The 17,743-nt window shown below is 39.8% G+C and overlaps 1 protein-coding gene and 1 long non-coding RNA gene across 2 annotated transcripts in view; one reads left to right on the top strand and one right to left on the bottom strand.

The window, feature by feature from the left end:
• DCHS2 (dachsous cadherin-related 2) overlaps positions 1 to 4,457 on the top strand; it is a 62,629-nt gene extending 58,172 nt beyond the window's left edge. The window contains exon 21 of the mRNA XM_017736747.1: positions 812 to 4,457. Within this exon, the coding sequence (XP_017592236.1) occupies positions 812 to 3,435 (2,624 nt within the window). The 3' untranslated portion in view covers positions 3,436 to 4,457. The remainder of the gene's footprint in view (positions 1 to 811) is intronic.
• A 10,708-nt stretch (positions 4,458 to 15,165) lies between these two features.
• The window catches only part of LOC108447298, an 86,779-nt gene continuing 84,201 nt past the window's right edge, over positions 15,166 to 17,743 (bottom strand). The window contains exon 4 of the long non-coding RNA XR_001862780.1: positions 15,166 to 16,064. This is a non-coding gene — a long non-coding RNA (uncharacterized LOC108447298). The remainder of the gene's footprint in view (positions 16,065 to 17,743) is intronic.

Raw genomic sequence — 17,743 nt, 5'->3', positions numbered from 1 at the left:
TTATAAACCTCCTTTAGGGCCACAGTAAGGTCTCCCTGGAGCCTTCTCTGGGCTGAATTATCTCAGCCTTTTCTCATAGGAGAGGAGCTCCAGCCCTCTGATTGTTTTTATGGCCCTCCTCTGGATTTGCTCCAACAGGTTCATGTGTTTTCTTTGCTGAGAACTCCAGAGCTGGATGCAGCACTCCAGGTGGGCTCTAAGAGCAGAGGGAGTGAATAACATCCCTCTCCCTGCTGCCCACACCGTTTTTGGTGCAGCCCAGGATACAACTGGCTTTCTGGGCTGTAAGCGCACATTGATGGGTCATGTCCGGTTTTTCATCTACTGGTACCCCCAAGTCCTTCTACACAGGGCTGCTCTCAATCCCTTCCTCCCTCAGCCTATATTGATATCAAAGGTTGCCCTGACTCCTGTGCAGGACCTTGTACTCAGCTTTGTTAAACTTCATGAGGTTCCCATGGGCCCACTTCTTGAGCTTGTACAGGTCCTCCTGGATAGCATCCCATCCCTCAGGCATGTCAACTGCAGCACTGAGCTTGGTGTCATCTGCAAACCTGCACTCTATCCCACTATGTCACTGATGAAGGTATTAAACAGTACTGGTCCCAGTATAGACCCCGAGGGTCGCCACTTGTCACTGATGTCTATGCAGACATTGACCCACTACTCTCCAGATGTGAGAGAGTTATTTTGTTGTGTACAGCCATTACAGCTGAGTCATTTTCAAATATGACTCTTTAGAATCAGCTCTTGGAATCACATTTACTTGCCTGGGAAGTGTGGGCTTTTGTTAATTCTGTTTCATTTTCAGGTACAGTGTTCACCACGGAAGCAGTCACACAGCTGAAAAATATTTCCATTTTTCATCTCCTGATAGAAGCCACAGATGGTGGCAGTCCCCCTCTGAGTGCAGTTACCTCCATGGAGGTGCATGTAGAAGATGTAAATGACTGTGCCCCTCGCTTCACAAAGGTTCTGTACAATCTCAGTGTGAGCGAGGATGCCTCAGTTGGAGAAAGTATCCTCCTGTTCTCAGCCATCGACTGTGACTGGACATGTGAAAACACCTATGTCGAATACTCTATTATTGCTGGCAATGCTGAGAATTTATTCTCCATAGAAACAAGTGTCATGGGGTCAGAAACATCCTACAAACTTGTGGGCAGTCTTGTTTTGAGCAGTGCTCTTGACAGGGAAAGAGCTTCTTCTCACCAGTTGGTCCTCCTTGCCTCTGATCATGGAACACCCTCCTTGAATTCAACTGCTACAGTACTAATAACTGTGCTGGATGTTAATGATAATCCTCCAGTATTTAGCAGCCCAGAGTACCATGTTCATGTCAAAGAAAGCATCCCTATAGGCAGTCACATCACTTTGGTTTCAGCAAAAGACTGTGATGCCAGCACTAACGCAGAGATCACTTATGTTATCATCTCTGGAAATGACAGAGGGCATTTTTGCTTGGATGGTAGAACAGGATCTGTGAATTTGATGAAAACACTGGATTATGAGGATACCATGAAATTCACTTTGATTATCCAAGCCACAGATGGAGGAAATTATATTAAAAATATGGCTTTTGCTGTTGTTCTTGTTAGCATCCTAGATGACAATGATTATGCCCCACTTTTTTTGTTTCCCAGTCTGAGCTGCATTGTCAGTGAAAATCTGCCTACCTTTTCTTTTGTGTGTGCTGTTTGTGCACTGGATTTTGACAAAGGCTCCTATGGACACCTTACCTACTCCATTCACTCTTCATGTTTGGCTCATCGTGAAGCTACTAGAGACCATGACATGTTCTTTATTGATCCTTTAACAGGAGATATTCATACAAAGCAAATGTTTGATTATGAAAGTCAAAATAGGTACTGTCTAATAATCCAAGCAAAAGACAAAGGTGACTCACTGGCTACCACTACAGTTCAGGTAGATATTGAGGGGAGAGATGAATTTGACCCAGTGTTTACACAAGAACATTATTTCTTTAATCTCCCCGAGAAGAACGAAGCAGGCCAGTTGATTGGCAGAGTAACAGCATCTGACAGTGATGGTGGACTGGATGGAGTTGTTCATTACTCCCTTCTAAAACCTTCTCCATTCTTTTCTGTGAATCAAACCAGTGGTAATATTTATTTGACTCAGACTGTTCACAGAAAGAAAAATGGCATCAAAAGGAATGATGATACTCTGGAATTGTTGGTAAGAGCTCATAGCCCCAAAATTGAGTCGAGGTTCACAGTATGCACGGTTTTTGTAAATGTTTCCAGTTCTCCTGAGAGTGATCCCACACTGTCAGCACACAGCCTGATGGTGAGTGTTTCTACCTCACTGACGGTGTTCCTGCTGCTTGCTGTCAGTCTTATCACACTTACCCTGAGACTTAAACAGAAAAATTTGATGAATGCTTGTGTGAAAAAAGAAGCAGTATCCTCCTCAGCTACTGATGTGAATTCAGTAAGAGAAGATGAGGACTGCCAGAAAATCCAAAGTACTGAGAGCAGTATGCTTCCCATGGGCACTATAGCAAAATGGCTGAGCCTAGCAGGAATCGGAGAGGGGAAGGATGACGATGTCTCTTGCAGGCATTCAGACTCCAGTGGCCACGGTTCTGCTGAAGGAGAGACTGCAGAGGACGAGGAAATCAAAAGGATCTATGAGTATCCTTGCAGAAAAAGCATTAGCTCAGCACTGAGTGAGCATGGCTCACAGATGCCAGATTCGGGGATCCCAAGAGAGCCTGATCAGTTCTCCTGTCAGTCTGCAGAAACGGATGTCACGGCTACCATGCAAAGCATGGAGAACATGCAGACCATTAAAGGAGAAAGCAGAGAAGAAGCCTGTGACACAGCCTATGCACACAAAATTTTGTCTCAAACAGTTGCAAAAACTGGAATAAAAGAGAAAGGCATAATGACAGACCTCACAAGAGAATATGTCCTGATGTCAGATAGGCAAGACTCTGGGTATGATTTGCTTGCAACTGTTGACACCTCTGATGAGGATCTTGGAGGTAGTTATAACTGGGATTATGTGCTCAGCTGCGAACCCAGATTTCAACCTCTTGCCTCAGTGTTTAATGATATTGCAGAACTGAAAGATGAAAATTTTCACATTCACAACTTCTCTAAGGATAAATCTCTTGTTTTCCCTCCTCCCTTGATAACATCAGTAGCACAGCCTGGCATAAGGACAGTGCCACCAAGAATGCCAAATATAACATCAGGGCAAGCTTTTAATAAATGCCGTTATCCTCCCCTTATCCATAATCATGGATACCCTCCACCAACCATGACCCCCAGATTTTCTCCTACTCTCTCTTTACTTACTATGCAGACACCTTCTGTTTCTCCAGTAGTGTCTGATGGGAAAATGATAGGAACATGTCTTATTGATCCAAGCTATGAACTTGCAACAGAGGAAGAAATTCAGGTCTAGGTTATTAACTGACAGTATTTTATGGTAAAAAATATGGATTAAAATGTGTTTTGCCATTTATTAACAGCAAAATATGCCTCTCAGAGCTGTATCACCAGTATTCTTTCTGTTCTCATGAGCCTAAAAAGTTAAAATATAAAATAGCCACAAACTTGGTAACTATACCTCTTCTTCTTCCCAGAAACCACTGTGAGAGCATGAGGCTTCTTTTCCAGCTCACAACTGTGGTTTCCTATGTAAAACATACAGCCAAGTGCCTGATAACCAATTCGACCAGTTTTACCATTTTTCTTATAAAATACATTAATAACAAATAAAATTGAAGTAATTCTTTATTGTGGAAAAAATTCTTTAGCATACTGGTGGGTTCTGACTGATTCTGTGGTGGCATTAGTGGAGGGTACTGGAGTTAGTACAGCAGGTTTGGGGGTGGGCGAAGGATAAAACAAGGATTCCTTCTGAGCTCTTTCTCTAGTGTTTACCCAGCTTTCCCACATCTCAGCCTCTGGGTCCCAACAATCTGTTGGGCCTGGTGTAGATTCATCATCTGCAATGGCTCTGCAGTGGGCTTTCTTAGCTACTCTTTGTGCTGTGGAACCCACTCAGCAGTTTCTGTGCACCTTCTGTTTATCTTCTGGTTTAAAGGCAGCAGGTCACAATAATCTGAATAATGGATCACCTTTGGAAAACAGAATAACCAGTGGTAAGATAAAAGCAACCATCTTCTCTCTTACTGGATCTCAAGTAGATATCTATTGTCTTTTTGTCCTATTACAGAGGTTGCCCTGGTGCTCAGGCAGCTCTAAGAACAGACAGTGTTACAGTTCTGAAGGTCTTGTATGCCTCCACCCTGGTCATTGGTTCTGTGCTGGACCAAAGGTCTCTGCAAGACCAGATATCTGGCCTTGTTTGTTGTATGTATCATACACATGGCATTTTGTGTATGTGTGTATATCCAGACACATACACGTGCTGTATATGCTTGTATATTGTATATTGATCAATAAAATACACAGAAGATACATCTAGAGTAACTCTGTTTCTTCTTCAAAGTATGTTTAAAAGTCCTTTGCATCACATGTATTAAAACTGGGCTGTAGGGAAGTGTCTATTTGGTGCATGGGAATCTGCTACAAGTTGGACGTGTACGGAGGTATGTATTGTACAGGTCATAACAGGTGGGGGGAAGGCACACAGTGTGGTTAGGCTGAGTGATTTTGTGGGATCAGTATCACGTGTGCAGTGGCTGCTTTTCCTCAGTCATGCATGTCAAGGTTTGCAGCCTGTGGGCTCGTAACCTGTCTTTGAGTAAGATCTTGTTTCTGAGGCTACACCAACACTGTACACCCTGCACATGCAACAGGATCCATACTGCTATGCAAGAGTGCTTCTTTTAAAGCTGGCATTTGTTCTTTGTACTGCCATGGAGTCGGAAATGAGACGTAGCTTAGGAATTCATTGGGACAGACAAATTTTACTAAGAAAGAAGATGGGATGTTAAGTTTTGTAGTCAGACAAAAAACTGTGCCAGGGAGAAGAAAGCAAAAAAGAGGAGTCGTTCCCAGTTCATATCTGAACACAGAGATTCAGTTTAAGGACATTATTTCAGAAAGAATGTTGTTCTCTGCCTGTTAGCATTATGTTATATATAGCCTTTTTGGTTTTGACTTATATGTCTTTAGTTATAAAGTAATTTCTGATACAGTGAAAGGTGTTCTTTGGGTGTTCACTTCTGTGCAGTTATCAGGAGGCACCCAGGCTAACCTTCTCTATGAAGTCAACTTTGCTAATTTGATTTTGGCTTCAGATGGTCATGGACAAGTGGCAGCTATTGCTCAGGTGAGCAGTGAGCATGTGCCATGCTTAGATGGGTCACCTTTCCAATATGGGATCAGTGGAAGAATGAATACTTTACACAGACTCTTTCATCCCTCACGTTGATAGATATGAAGCAGGTAACTAGGCCTTCATTTTGTGTATAGAGTCTAGGCTAATGGATGAGTCGTTTTTTCTTCGCTAATATGGCTCTTGCAAATGTTCTAATGCTATTAGCATTAGAAATCATTCAAAAGCATCAGTAATCATATTTAGGACAATATTTGGACCTCACCGTGCTAATGGGTACCCACCTCCTAGAGTTCTTGGAAAACAAGAAAACTGTTTCTGTTTGTGCATTTTTTGCTCCTTCAAATTCAGCTTGTTTTCAATGCCTTTCTAAGAAGATTAGATGTGATTTGCATCCTATTTATCAAGCACATGATATAACCAATGCATACTTTGTGCTCCTATTAAGTGTTATAGCAATCTTTCCCATGTCTCTTATGTATTTATTGATTTTTTTTTTTAATCAAATGGGAATCAACACTTAGCTGATTTATTGTTGTGTCATTTATAGTCAAGCTCAAAAACGTAACCATTGAAACAAGTGTCTAAAAATAAATCATGTACAGTTCTTTTAACCTTACTGGTTTTTCCCCTAAGTAAACAGTATAACTTTTATAACTTACCATGACTTTAATATTATCTTGCCTTGAAGAGGCTGTGTTACTTTGCAATTCTGCACACCCGTTTTAGCACTTTGGAGAAGGTACAGAACTTGTTAGTGGAAAATCATATTAAGCTCAAAAAGCATAAGCTATAAAATAAAAGACAGTTGTCTCTTCTGGAATTTTGGCTGCCTGCCTTCTGGATTTGCTTGTTGGCAGCCTTGAAAACACTGGTGTAAATCACTACCAAATGGATATAAAAATTCCATCTACCGGTAGTAATTGTTATATTGACGTTCAAGCAGATTTCTGCACAAAGGGAAAAAACCTTCATATTTTTGGGGAACCCATCATTACAGATTATAAAATCGCATGCATGTTTTCTAAAATGATACTAAGACCACTAGTTACCTACACAAGTCTATATTTAGTTTGTGTTTTATCTTCAGCTGAAGATAAATATTATTCCTAAAGCAGTTTCAGGTAAAAATAGTTGTGATAAAAATGAACCCTTGTTGCTAAGTCTATTGCATTGACAATATCATTTACATTTGGTTGCCATCCATCCTCTGTGCTGTATGTCACTTGTTCTCTATAACTGACATGTAGCTTCCTGAAAACTCTATTTAACTGTTCTTTTTGGGAGACCTATAACTACAAACATGCTGCCCTGACAAAAAAAACCCAGTGTTACTAGAACATCAGCTAGGCTGACAGTTGTGCCCATATGGCTTTATACTTCTCCAGCTCAAAGACCAATTGGCAATCCAGTTGGCCACCATAGGCATGTGTGAGGCCATTGGGATTAGACCTCCTACCAATGGTGCTGCCTACATTTCTCCTTGAAAACCAGCCCTCTGGGGATGAAGAACACAGAGGAATTGAATCATTTGCAGGAAGGGAATTGCACTGGTTGGCTGCAAATGGAAGGGGGTGTTCCCTAAAATCCTGTAAAAACACTAATTGGAATAGGAGGCAGTTGCGACTTTGTAATTGAATATACTGTGGTGGGAGGTTTATATTTAGGATTTGGCTTGCTTGGCAAGTCAAATGGCTTTGCAGCCTCTTGCTCTTAATGTCTCTCACAACAGAACAAACTCACCATGGCAATATGCAGCTTAGCTGCCCGTAGATGATCTGGTTGCAATAACTAAAGTGGTGCAGAATCAAATTGAGTATAGTTTGGGGTGCCTCATAGTTGCGAGCTCTGTTAGCTGTTTGCTAGCACATATGGAAAGCCTAATGTATATTCAGTCTGTGCATGGATTTGTATGTTCAGAACTCATTCAAAAAGCTGTAGTCTGACATCAAAATCCTCTTGGTGGCTTTGAAAATTCCTCCATAAATACATACAACATTTAAAAAACATTGGGAAAAATGTGGCTGTCTAAGCAAAAGGGAAGGGGCCTTATAGAAGGGAAAAGACCTAAAACTTTCTGGTTAAGACTTGCGCTTTACATTGCTTCTAGGGTTATTCCTCATAAAACATCAGATACTTTTCTTCTAAAATGTGTAAAAAGTAATGGAAGAGCATCTGTAAGGAACACCAAGAGGCAGCAGGGTAGGCTAGAATTGCAAAATGATTCTGTTTCTTGACACCTATGAGTTGCTTGAGCAACGAAGAAAATACCAAATCCTTTAGCTGATGATAGTCACAAAAATCACAATTGCTGCCTTGTTGCTATATGAGTGTTTATATATATAAATGACTGACCCAAATAAGTCCTGTACTGGATGAAGCATTAGGAGCCAAACCATATGCCTGAAAATGCAGATGTCACACAAAAGGACTAAAGGAATCTATCATGGTTTTCAAAACTTCAAATGAAAATATCATTACAATTAGAAAACTCAGTTTTCTTGACTATCATGTTTAAAACAAGGTATTTCTGCCCTGCAAACTACACTGAAAACTGTCAGTCATAACTGCGTAACCTTACCCTTTTGAAAACAGCCTTATCTTTGAAACTTTTTTTGAAAGTTACTATTTACATAAGACTGGTCACCTTCCCTAAAACTGCATGTTAATTGCCTATGAAAAGCACTCAGAAAAGTCATAAAATTGAAGTTAAGCTGTTGATTGTGAGAGCTGTTCGGCTACCAGTGGCTGTTGAATAGAAGTGACATTTCAGAATGGTTGTGGCTAGATGGTGCCTACTCACTAGCTCAGCCTGGGGGATTACCTTGCTGTTGCCTGTATTATGCATCCACCATTTTGCTGGAAACTTTCAAATGGGAAATTCAAAAGAGTTTCTAAAATGGTGTTACTGGTGCCATAACAGAAAGAAATGAGTAGCAAGTCAAACTTGTTTGTGTTGACTTCCAACAGCTCTGTCTCAAACCCCATCTTGCTGGGAGCAAACTCATTTCCAGCATCTCCCTTTTAACAAGCTGTAGGGTTCATTTAATGTCAAAGTTTTTTAAAATTCTGAGTTCTGATCCAACATCCCAAGACTTCTTCCACTGATTTCAGTGGGGCTTGAATAAAAAATGCACCTGGAAGAAATGGGCAACATATGTGTTGCTGATGCTCCCGCAAGAGTCAGTGGCAGTGGAGAGCTGGCTCCCCAGTGTGCAGGGCTGTAAACCAGCAGGAGGGAGCATTAGGAGAAGAGAAATTGAGAGCCTAGAGAAGAGTAGAACCAGCATGGGGCAGGGGGCTGGGATTTGGAGTGGAGGTTCCTCTATGCTTCCAGGTGATTGATGCAAACCTTGCTTTATATGCTTATTTGGAGTGACTTTCAGAGAAGTCTGGGAAGGTCTGTAAGGGAAAGGTCTCTTACTCTTTTCCTTATTCTTCTTTTATGTAAACTACAGTTGGCTGCTTTATTTGCTGCTGCTTTTACTGAATGCAGAGAATATTTATACCTTCAGACAATGATTTCTCTACTTGTCTTCTCTACTTCTCTAACTGAGGGTCAAGGGTAGAATTAGTTTGAAAATTATCCTAGTAACTGTTAAGGTAACCAGAAAGGATTTGGGAGTTGTTGAGTGGTTGTTGGGATTTGGGGTTTATTTGGGCTTTGGGAGATTGAGTGGTGCTGGTTTTTGGTTGGGTTTTTTTTTTGAGAGATGCACATGGTTTTCAGTTTTAGGCTGAAATCCACAGTCATATAGCTTTTGAACTTTGAATTCTGTCTTCTGTCACACTAATGGAGCATCTTGTGCCATTGGCTGATCACATATTCACTGGGTAGAGATGGATAAGTTTTAGCAGCCTGCTCTTTTCTCTGGCAATAGAATTGCAGTAAACTATATTTAATTTTGTTGCTGAATGTCGTAAACTCTAGGCTTGATCACTGATATGTTTGAACTCCTCATTTTTCCTTCAGATTTTTTCCATATGTAGCTAATACGTTTCAGTGTTCACCATTTTCATCCCTCATATACTTCTTTTAACTTAGTTTTAATAACTGAAAATCAGGCATTCTGATCCCTGCACACTTAAGGTGTGAAGCCAAGCTGTGAATATTTCCTATTAAAAGAATGTGGTGTGTTCTATCACTATAACAGAGGTAAGTGAGGGTTTAGTAACGAGCCTCCTCTTACCAGTAGTTTTTGTGGGGGGGTTTAATGAGGTCTTCTGTGATTTACAGAGAGTTAAGTAGTGATGTTTATAGCACAAAGACAAAAAGCAACAAGGAAATTTGATTACTGCAACTAGTGCAAAGGTGAAATGATGAAGCAAGGAGGACATCTTGATAACTGAATTTTAAAACATGAGACTGAGTAAAAGGTGCATCCAGTTCGCCCACATGCTTGAGACATTGACTCCTTGGGAAGATCTTGTGTCAGTCAATACTGTGAGGTAGTACTTTGGGGAGTGCAGGCCTGCCAGTCCTTTGTTACAGCCCTTTTGTTTTGTAGCAATGATAATTCTCACATGTATGAACAACAGTGCCTGTTATTGTATCCCACGGCAGAGTTAGTGATGCCTTATGGCAATAGTGGGGACTGAAAAATACACCATTAAACCCACTGAGATTCTTAATTTACAAAAAAACTGCCTAAAATAAATAATAAAAAGACAAATTTGGGGGTATTCTTCCTAAGAGAGAAATTAATTTTGAATCTGAGCAAAATCTTATAAGTGACTGCTGATTACATTCTTCTGAAATGTGTGTACATTTGTTTATTGGGTGACTCTCCTAAGCAGAGATGTTGTGAGTCTCAGCAATGGAGAGATGAAGGTTTATGATAGAGAAGATGGGATAAACTGGAGCTGAATGGAAGAGCAAAGATACATAACAGACATAGAGCAGATCTCTGTTAGTGAGGACTCCCTGTTAAAAAGAGCTGAGTACTTGACAGCTCAGCTGTTTCAGAAAATAATGTTGTGCTGCCTGCCAGGGATAGAATTACATGTTAAAGACCCAACACTGAGAAATAATCTCTGAGGAACAACTTCTTTGCTCATCTGCAGTCTCATGACAAAAGAAACTATCTGCTGGAGTCTGTCAAGGATGGTGATGAAAAGCTGAGGCTTTAGGACCTTGCAGTCTAGATGATTGTCCTGGTTCCAGCCAGGACAAGGTTAACTTTGGCAGTAGCCAGGAGGGGCCACAGCTGGGGTATGGAGGTTATTCTGTACCACCTGATATCATTCCTGGGGGCAGGGAAAGGGGACTCTCTTCTGGGGAAAAGGGGTTCCTTCCAGTCAAGGGGAGCCATCCAGTATTGTCTATTGTCAGGTGGTTTTTTTCCGTGTGAATCGTTTCTTTTCTTATACCTTCTGTCATTAGTATTGTTACTATTACTGTTCATTTTCTTGTCTTATTGCTCATTCCAGTAAATTGTTCTTATCTCAACCTGTGATTTTCGCCTTTAGTTCCTCCAATTCTCCTCTCCAACACACCACAGGAGTGAGGGTGGAGAGGGGGAGCGAGTGGCAGCATGGGAGCACTAAATTGGAGAATACCATTCCTAAACAATGACAATACCTTCAGCAGAGTTCTGCTGGTCAGCCAAGAGGAGGGAAAGAATAGGGGAAGACAGTGTGGAGAAGGTCAAGGAGGACACACATGATTTCTCAAGCCTGGTTGAGTTACGTGGAAGAGAAAAATCAGGTGAGGAGGTGAGATGAGTTCCAATTGTAATTATTTCAATACAAAAAAATAGTGCTGTTCGGGGAGAGCAGGTTTTGGTTGGTTACAGAGCTTGCTGTAGCCTCTAAGGTATAGATACATTGATTAGATATATATATCTGGGTTAGGCACAAGTATATATGTACACGTAGGATTTTCTGTAACTGTACTGCTGGGGTGTTTTCTGTAATTATATATATATATATAGCTGGTAAACAGATACTGCTAAGGACATACAGGGCTAACTCATTTGTTCACAAAGTTATTGACAAAATGTGATCTATATTAATTTTTATTTTCATAAAAAATTAGCATGCTATAGAAAATTTTGCTGGAGAAAACAAGCTCGCATCGGTAACCAAAAGTTAAATAAATTAAATTAATTAAAAAATAAAAAGCCTGTTCCAAAGAAAGAAATAGGTCTGTAACTAAGAATTATGTCTACATGACATTATCTACCCAGCAAAGAGAACCAAACTACTTCTGAATGAGCTGATTTGAAGCTGTACTGCCATTCTTTGCTCTAGCTAATGGACTCAAAGTTTACTAGCTCAAGTGGAACATCACACTGACCTAGCTACACTACCCAAGAAAGCTTTGATCATATTCCCTACTGTGTCGTATAATCTAAATTCTAGGATTACTGACTTCAAAGAACAAACTTTCATAAATAGCAAGGTGAAGGCATTGGGACACAGCAGTCTGAATGCTGGAGAGGTTTAGAATTGTATTAAGTCAAAGATGTGAACATTAGCTGGAACTGTCTGGATGGCAAAGATTATTCAGGGCAAAAGAATCCCACGGGGTATGGACTGTCCAGTAAGAAGTGCTTATGTTTAAAAGGGGACATAGTGTGAGGATTGAAAAAAGTCAGTGAATAGACTTTAGAACATTACTGCAAACTGCCAAAGGCTCTTTGCTCATAAGAAGAAAGAAAAGAAGTAGGAACCCTGAAAATTGAGGTAGAGGCTAAAAATAATCTCTTCTAGCTAAAGTGAAGGCATTTTTAACCTTTTTTAAATTTAATTTAATTTGCAGTAAAGCTGCTGATAATGATGATCATGGGATTAATGACAGGACAAAGGTAATAGTAAGGGCAGGGAAGGAAAAGAGACCATGCTTAAGGTGAAGACGATGTGTTCAAATAGAGGGGAAATAATAGTCCATGTCGTAAGACTGAGAAAGAGTATGTGGGTGTGGAGTTAGCCTGCCCAACAGCATGGTATGGTATGGCATGAAACAGTGTGGCTTTTAATGAAGGAAAGGATAGAAGTATGCAACTGGAAGTCGTGATGGAGCCCCTCTAGCAAAGAAGGGGAAAATAAAAGGATTCACCCAGCCCTCCAACAGTTCCCTCCACTGGAACGGAATCAGCTTTGGCGAAAAATCAGGACACACAGATGCAATAGTATTGTGCATGAGTTTCAGGGTAGGTCATGTGGCCAAACACTGCAGTCTTTGAGAAGACAGCTCAATGCGTAAATTCAGTGGAATTCATGTATTTGTGTTTCAGAAAGGCATTTGACACAGCGCCAAGTAAGAGTTAATTCTAGAACTGCAACATGATACATTTATTGCAGAGTATATTGGCAGGGAAAAATAGAGTTGGAGCGAGGTCATTGGTAGAGACAGACAGATTTTTCTGGACTACTTAATATTTTCCAATAGAGCAAGTGACAGAAACAAGCCTGATTGAAACAGAGCTTGGTCAGTTTAAAAAAGGGAATTTGGATTAATTTCATATGTGAATTGTCCAAACTTTATCCACCAACTATTGGATCTTATAATACCTTTTTCTGCTTTAGGTTAAGGAGCACCTGATATGATTGCTCATTGTAACCCTATCTATTTTAATCTCTTTAACCTTTTCTACTGTCACACCGTACATCATTTTCTCTAGTCCTTGAGCATTTTTGTGGTTGTCATCAGAATCTACATGTTCAGCACCTTGAAATACATTTCACTAAGTTGTTATTCCAGTATTCTTAAATACCAAAAATAATTGCAGCTTAACATTTGTAGACCTGAAGTATTTGCAGCCCATTTTTATTTGATTGTTGTATGCAAAGTACCCCAGCTTTTGACTCAGCCATATTCATCCTGTTATGTGTTCTCTGACCTTTGTAACATCACCATTTCTTCACTTACTAATGGACTGGACAATGCTTATTATCCATAAAGAATGTTGGAGCTTCTTCCTGTATCTTCAGAAGAACAAACCAGAAAGAAGTATTGAACGCTTCTGAATTAACAGTGCTTCACACACACTGGTATCTGAAGAAAGAATTTACCTTTATTTGCGCTGAGAAAGAAAATACTGTCATTTGAAAAGGTTGTCTAAAACATGAATGCAAGTACAAAAGAGAATGTGATGATGGCGTCCAGGAGCATGTGTATTGGCATGGGCTTCAGTACTCTTCAAGGTACCATAACTCACAGAGCTCTGTTTTATCCATTAGGCTATCTAGAACTGCTATTTCTTGATGAGAGTTTGGGACCAATTGAGTTTCTTCAAAATTTGCCCAGGGATTCAAATATTTTAAAATATTTTGTTTGAATTCTCATCAAGGCATTTTGAAATATAATGGAGGTGTTCACATTTAATAAATAATGCATGAAAATTCAAAGGCAGGAGCATTTTACCTAACCTTCCAGTTTCACAAATCTACTTCTTTTTCTTCTTTTTCTGTTTCCTTGCCTCTCTTTCTCCCCACCCCCCAATACTTCTTCCTGCCAAAAATTATTTTGGGAATTGAACTCAAACCGGAGAGCTGTAGTCAGACTGCTGAAAGCATATTTTGCTATTAAATGTTGCATTACTGAATTGTCTCACTCCATTTTAGAGATGTGAAAGTACAGAAGATATGTGTTTGGGATAGACATTATAACATTTTTGGAATGTGGTCTGAGAAAGTTTCACGGTGCGCACTTGGAAAGATTCAGTATTTCTGAGAGAAGATGCTGTGAGTGAGTTATATAGGTCATCTCCAAGAAGCCACAATAAGGCCTTCAGAGCATTTCGCACCACAGCATGCTCTGTAGATGCCTGATATTTTACAGCAGCCTATTCCTAAAATATTTTAGTAAGTTTTAAAGTTTTATTGTTTCTATTTCTGTCTCTGCCTGTAAAGCCAAGCTCCATTACTACTACAATTCCAGCTATAAAGAATTCTGTGAGAGTAAGGGAACTTATAAATAATGCATTTAGAAGCCTCTAAAAATGATCTTCAGAACTTTTGGCACTTTTTAAAGCAGAATACCTCATGATTAGTGACAGACATTGATTTTTTTTTTTGACCATAGACACTTAGGTAGAAAGAGCTTCCTGGTTTTTTTAACTAAACTAAATATTAATATTTTGTCTGCAGCCTAGGAGGGTCATTAGGCTTATCAGTAGTTTTTACTCTGAGCAGGCTAATTCCATGGGTGAGATTCATAGTTTATTTTGGGGGTAAAGGAGTCAACTTGGGGAAAGCATCACCCTTCTCAAAGGACTGGGGTCTGAGTCCTCTGTGCATATGAAACTACCACAGCTGGATCCCAAGATCCTATCTGCTGATACTCTGCAAAGCGTCATCTGTAGCTCAAAGGCTGAATCAATCACTGGGTTTTATGTATTACAGCCTAAAATTGTATCATTTTCTGTGGAAATCTTGGAGGAAATACCCCAAGTTCATCAGTAGTACCTTCTCCCCAGGAACTTTCCAAAAGGCTTTGTTGTTGTTTTAAATGTATTGCTGGTGGACTAATTAATTCTTTTTTCCTATGGATGTTCCTCCTGGTCAGAGTGTTCAATTCAAACACAGTACAAACAATGTCCTTCCTCAAATGGACTTCATGCCAGGAGCCTGTTTCTGCCAGGGGACACAGAAGAGAGAAGTCTCACTCCTTTTCTTCTCTCTAATGTCTTTTTCTCTTCTTGACATCAGCTACAAGGTTTCCCTCTTTTCAGTACCTGTAAGTATAAGACTGTAACTTAGCCATTTGGGAATGATTCATTTGAATATAGTTCTCCCCCAGGGCTTCAGGGGGAATTCTCACCCAGGACAGATCTCTTAGATATGTGGAAGAGTGCTCACAGCGTGAAAAATTTTATGCCTTCGTCTGCATTAAATCTAACACTTTATGCCTTTCACAAAACTCACTACTCAGAAACCAAATTTAAGAGTCAGAAACAACTTTAATGAATATGCTGTAAAAGATGTAGAGACCCAATAAGATAAGAGATAGTCTTTCTGTCAGAGCAGAAATTGCCAGTGGTTGAAACATCTATGGAAGCATGTGCTTAAATCCTGTGCAGCTTCACGTTTCGATCTAGAAGATGTAGCTCAGTGTAGCTTGAAGAATTTCAAGAATTCCTGGCTGGCCTTCACCAAAGGAAAAACAAATCTTTGACTTCTTTTATTCCCTTCTCTTTCTTTTATTGTAGACATTCTGAATGCTTTTCTTACTATTTTTTGTCTTCTAATTCCTCAGTTTTGAAGCATTTCAAATTCTTTTCTCTGTTGCATTCCCATAAATGTTAAACAGTTCCTGTCATTTGCACAAGGTATAGGCAAAAGAGAATACAAGTCAATATGATATTCAAGAAAAAACTCTTTGTTTGACAGTGGCTGCTGAAGAACAAACCTGGTGATCTTAAAGGGAAAAGCTGGAGACCTGACAGATAAAAAAAGAAGTGAACTGAATGCTCTCCCAAATTCTGTGGTTGTTAGATGGCTTGGCACAAGTATCAAGTTTCTGTTTTTGGTGAAGTCCCTGAATTGCAGCTCAAGAGTTTTAAGCCAGGTCCTGCAATTTCTGTCTTTGGAATGTGCTTTGTTCTCTGGTCGGTTCCGGAGGTGATCCACCCACTGCTAGGATGGACTTTAAAGTTGTAATCCGGTCTTTGTGGGATCAAAGGCAACCCATCAAAATGAAACTCTTGAGAATAAGTTCCTTGTTCTGCATCTTGCTACTTGCAGTCCTGCCCACTTACTGTAAAACCATTTACCACACGATCAAAGTCTTTCCATAGCAAGTGACAAAAATTTGAAAATCAAGTATTGGGATTGAGAGCCTATAAAAGAAAAGGTAATTTAGGGTTTCTAACAGAAACAACTTTATTGTTGCCAAAGAATTTAAAAACCAACTCTTTTCTTGGGTCTGACTTGGTTCTTGCTTGCCTGTGCTGAGATGCTTCAGAGTATTCCAGTCCTTCCTTCACTGGTGATTAGAGGTTGATTAACCTAGCAGTAAAATATCTTTGATATTTAGGAAAGAACATATAAGTAGCTTATGTTGTATTAGATACCTTTTACACTTCAACCTTGAATACTGCTAAAATTAGTACTGAAAAGAATTCTGCGTTTTCAAAGAAATAGGAATTGTCATGGATTATTTCTCTTTGGTTTTATGTAGCAGGTTTTATTTGGTTATAGCTGCAACTTTGCAAATGGATTGAAACTCATAAAACCTTAGAGAATTGAAGAAATTTTTTTCTTCATCTCTGGCGCTTCCCTGGTCATACATGATAGTATTTTCAATATTAAAAGTGATTCTAGCATCATGTTTCTGCATGATTTTCTATGTGATTTTACCTGGCCAACCTTGTATGTTCACTTCATTTTCTCAAAGGGCTCAGAACTTGGCATTGTGTGCTTTGATGAAGGACAAGATAGATAAATATATTAAACTGATGAGCTCTTGATTAAAAAAAAAAAAAAAGAGAATGTACAAAAGGTGTAAATCATATAACTAACTTCTAGAGTCCTGTGTTTCAGTATTGCCTGGTGGATAATGGCATTTCCCTCTGGTGCATAAATTCAAGGTATTAATCTGTCATGTATCATCCAAACACTTTAAAGACTTTAAAAATAGGTAAAAGACACAACAGTGATTTTCAGATGAATCAGAATGGTGTTATTTTCTCTATGCTTGCATTTATAAATTCTGTCAAGAAAGAGCTTCCCTTGGAATTAGTTGTCCAAGGAAATGATTCCCAGAGGAGGAATCTTATTTTAAAGAGCTAAAAATTGACATAGAGAAAATTGCTTAATAAGAATTTCTTTGAAGATTAATGCCAGAATTGAAACCTTTCAGCCACTGTGGGAGCCATTTATTCATGTAAACAAAGGTGCGCAGATGAGTGGTGTGTAGGGATATCGAGATATTTCAGAAGAACTCTCAGAAAATGTCACTGGGTGAAGCTGAGGCTGATTTTTGTTTGTTCCTTTGCTGGTTGTTGTCTTACGTGATTTCTTATATTGTTTCAAGCACAATGAAGCCTTCAAAACAATCAGATGTGGCCACCATTAAAAGAAATATTCCCTCCAAAAGCATGGTGGGAGGCCAAGTAGCCTAGTCACTGGCTTATCGATTTTCTAAGCATTTGGCCTTGCCAAGGTTCTTGCCTAGCCTGAATTATTTACTCAGTCAGTGAACTCCTTACTGAGGCAACAGGTGCCTCTGGAGGTGAGCTGTTAACTTTGTTGACTCCCTAAAGAGTCATACTCAGAAGATGCCCTGGCCACCATCAGTGTCCCAGGGAATGCACAGAATATAGCACGAATCTCCAATTGCCTCTGTTCACCCAGAGCTCCTGCTATTCCCTGGCTGCAAAGGAGCAAAAGCACTCATCCAAGAAGTAAGAGTTATGAGGTAAGACCTATGTTAAGGAATCCTAATCACCAACGTTTTTATCTCAGGGGCATCCCTGACCACCTGGGGACCACTGGTTTTTCTGAGGGAGGACTTTCC

The sequence above is a fragment of the Corvus brachyrhynchos genome, unplaced genomic scaffold, assembly GCF_000691975.1.
Source record: "Corvus brachyrhynchos isolate BGI_N302 unplaced genomic scaffold, ASM69197v1 scaffold175, whole genome shotgun sequence".
Lineage (NCBI taxonomy): Eukaryota > Metazoa > Chordata > Aves > Passeriformes > Corvidae > Corvus > Corvus brachyrhynchos.
Note: the sequence above shows the minus strand (reverse complement) of the source record. Positions and strands in the feature narration are given on the sequence as shown.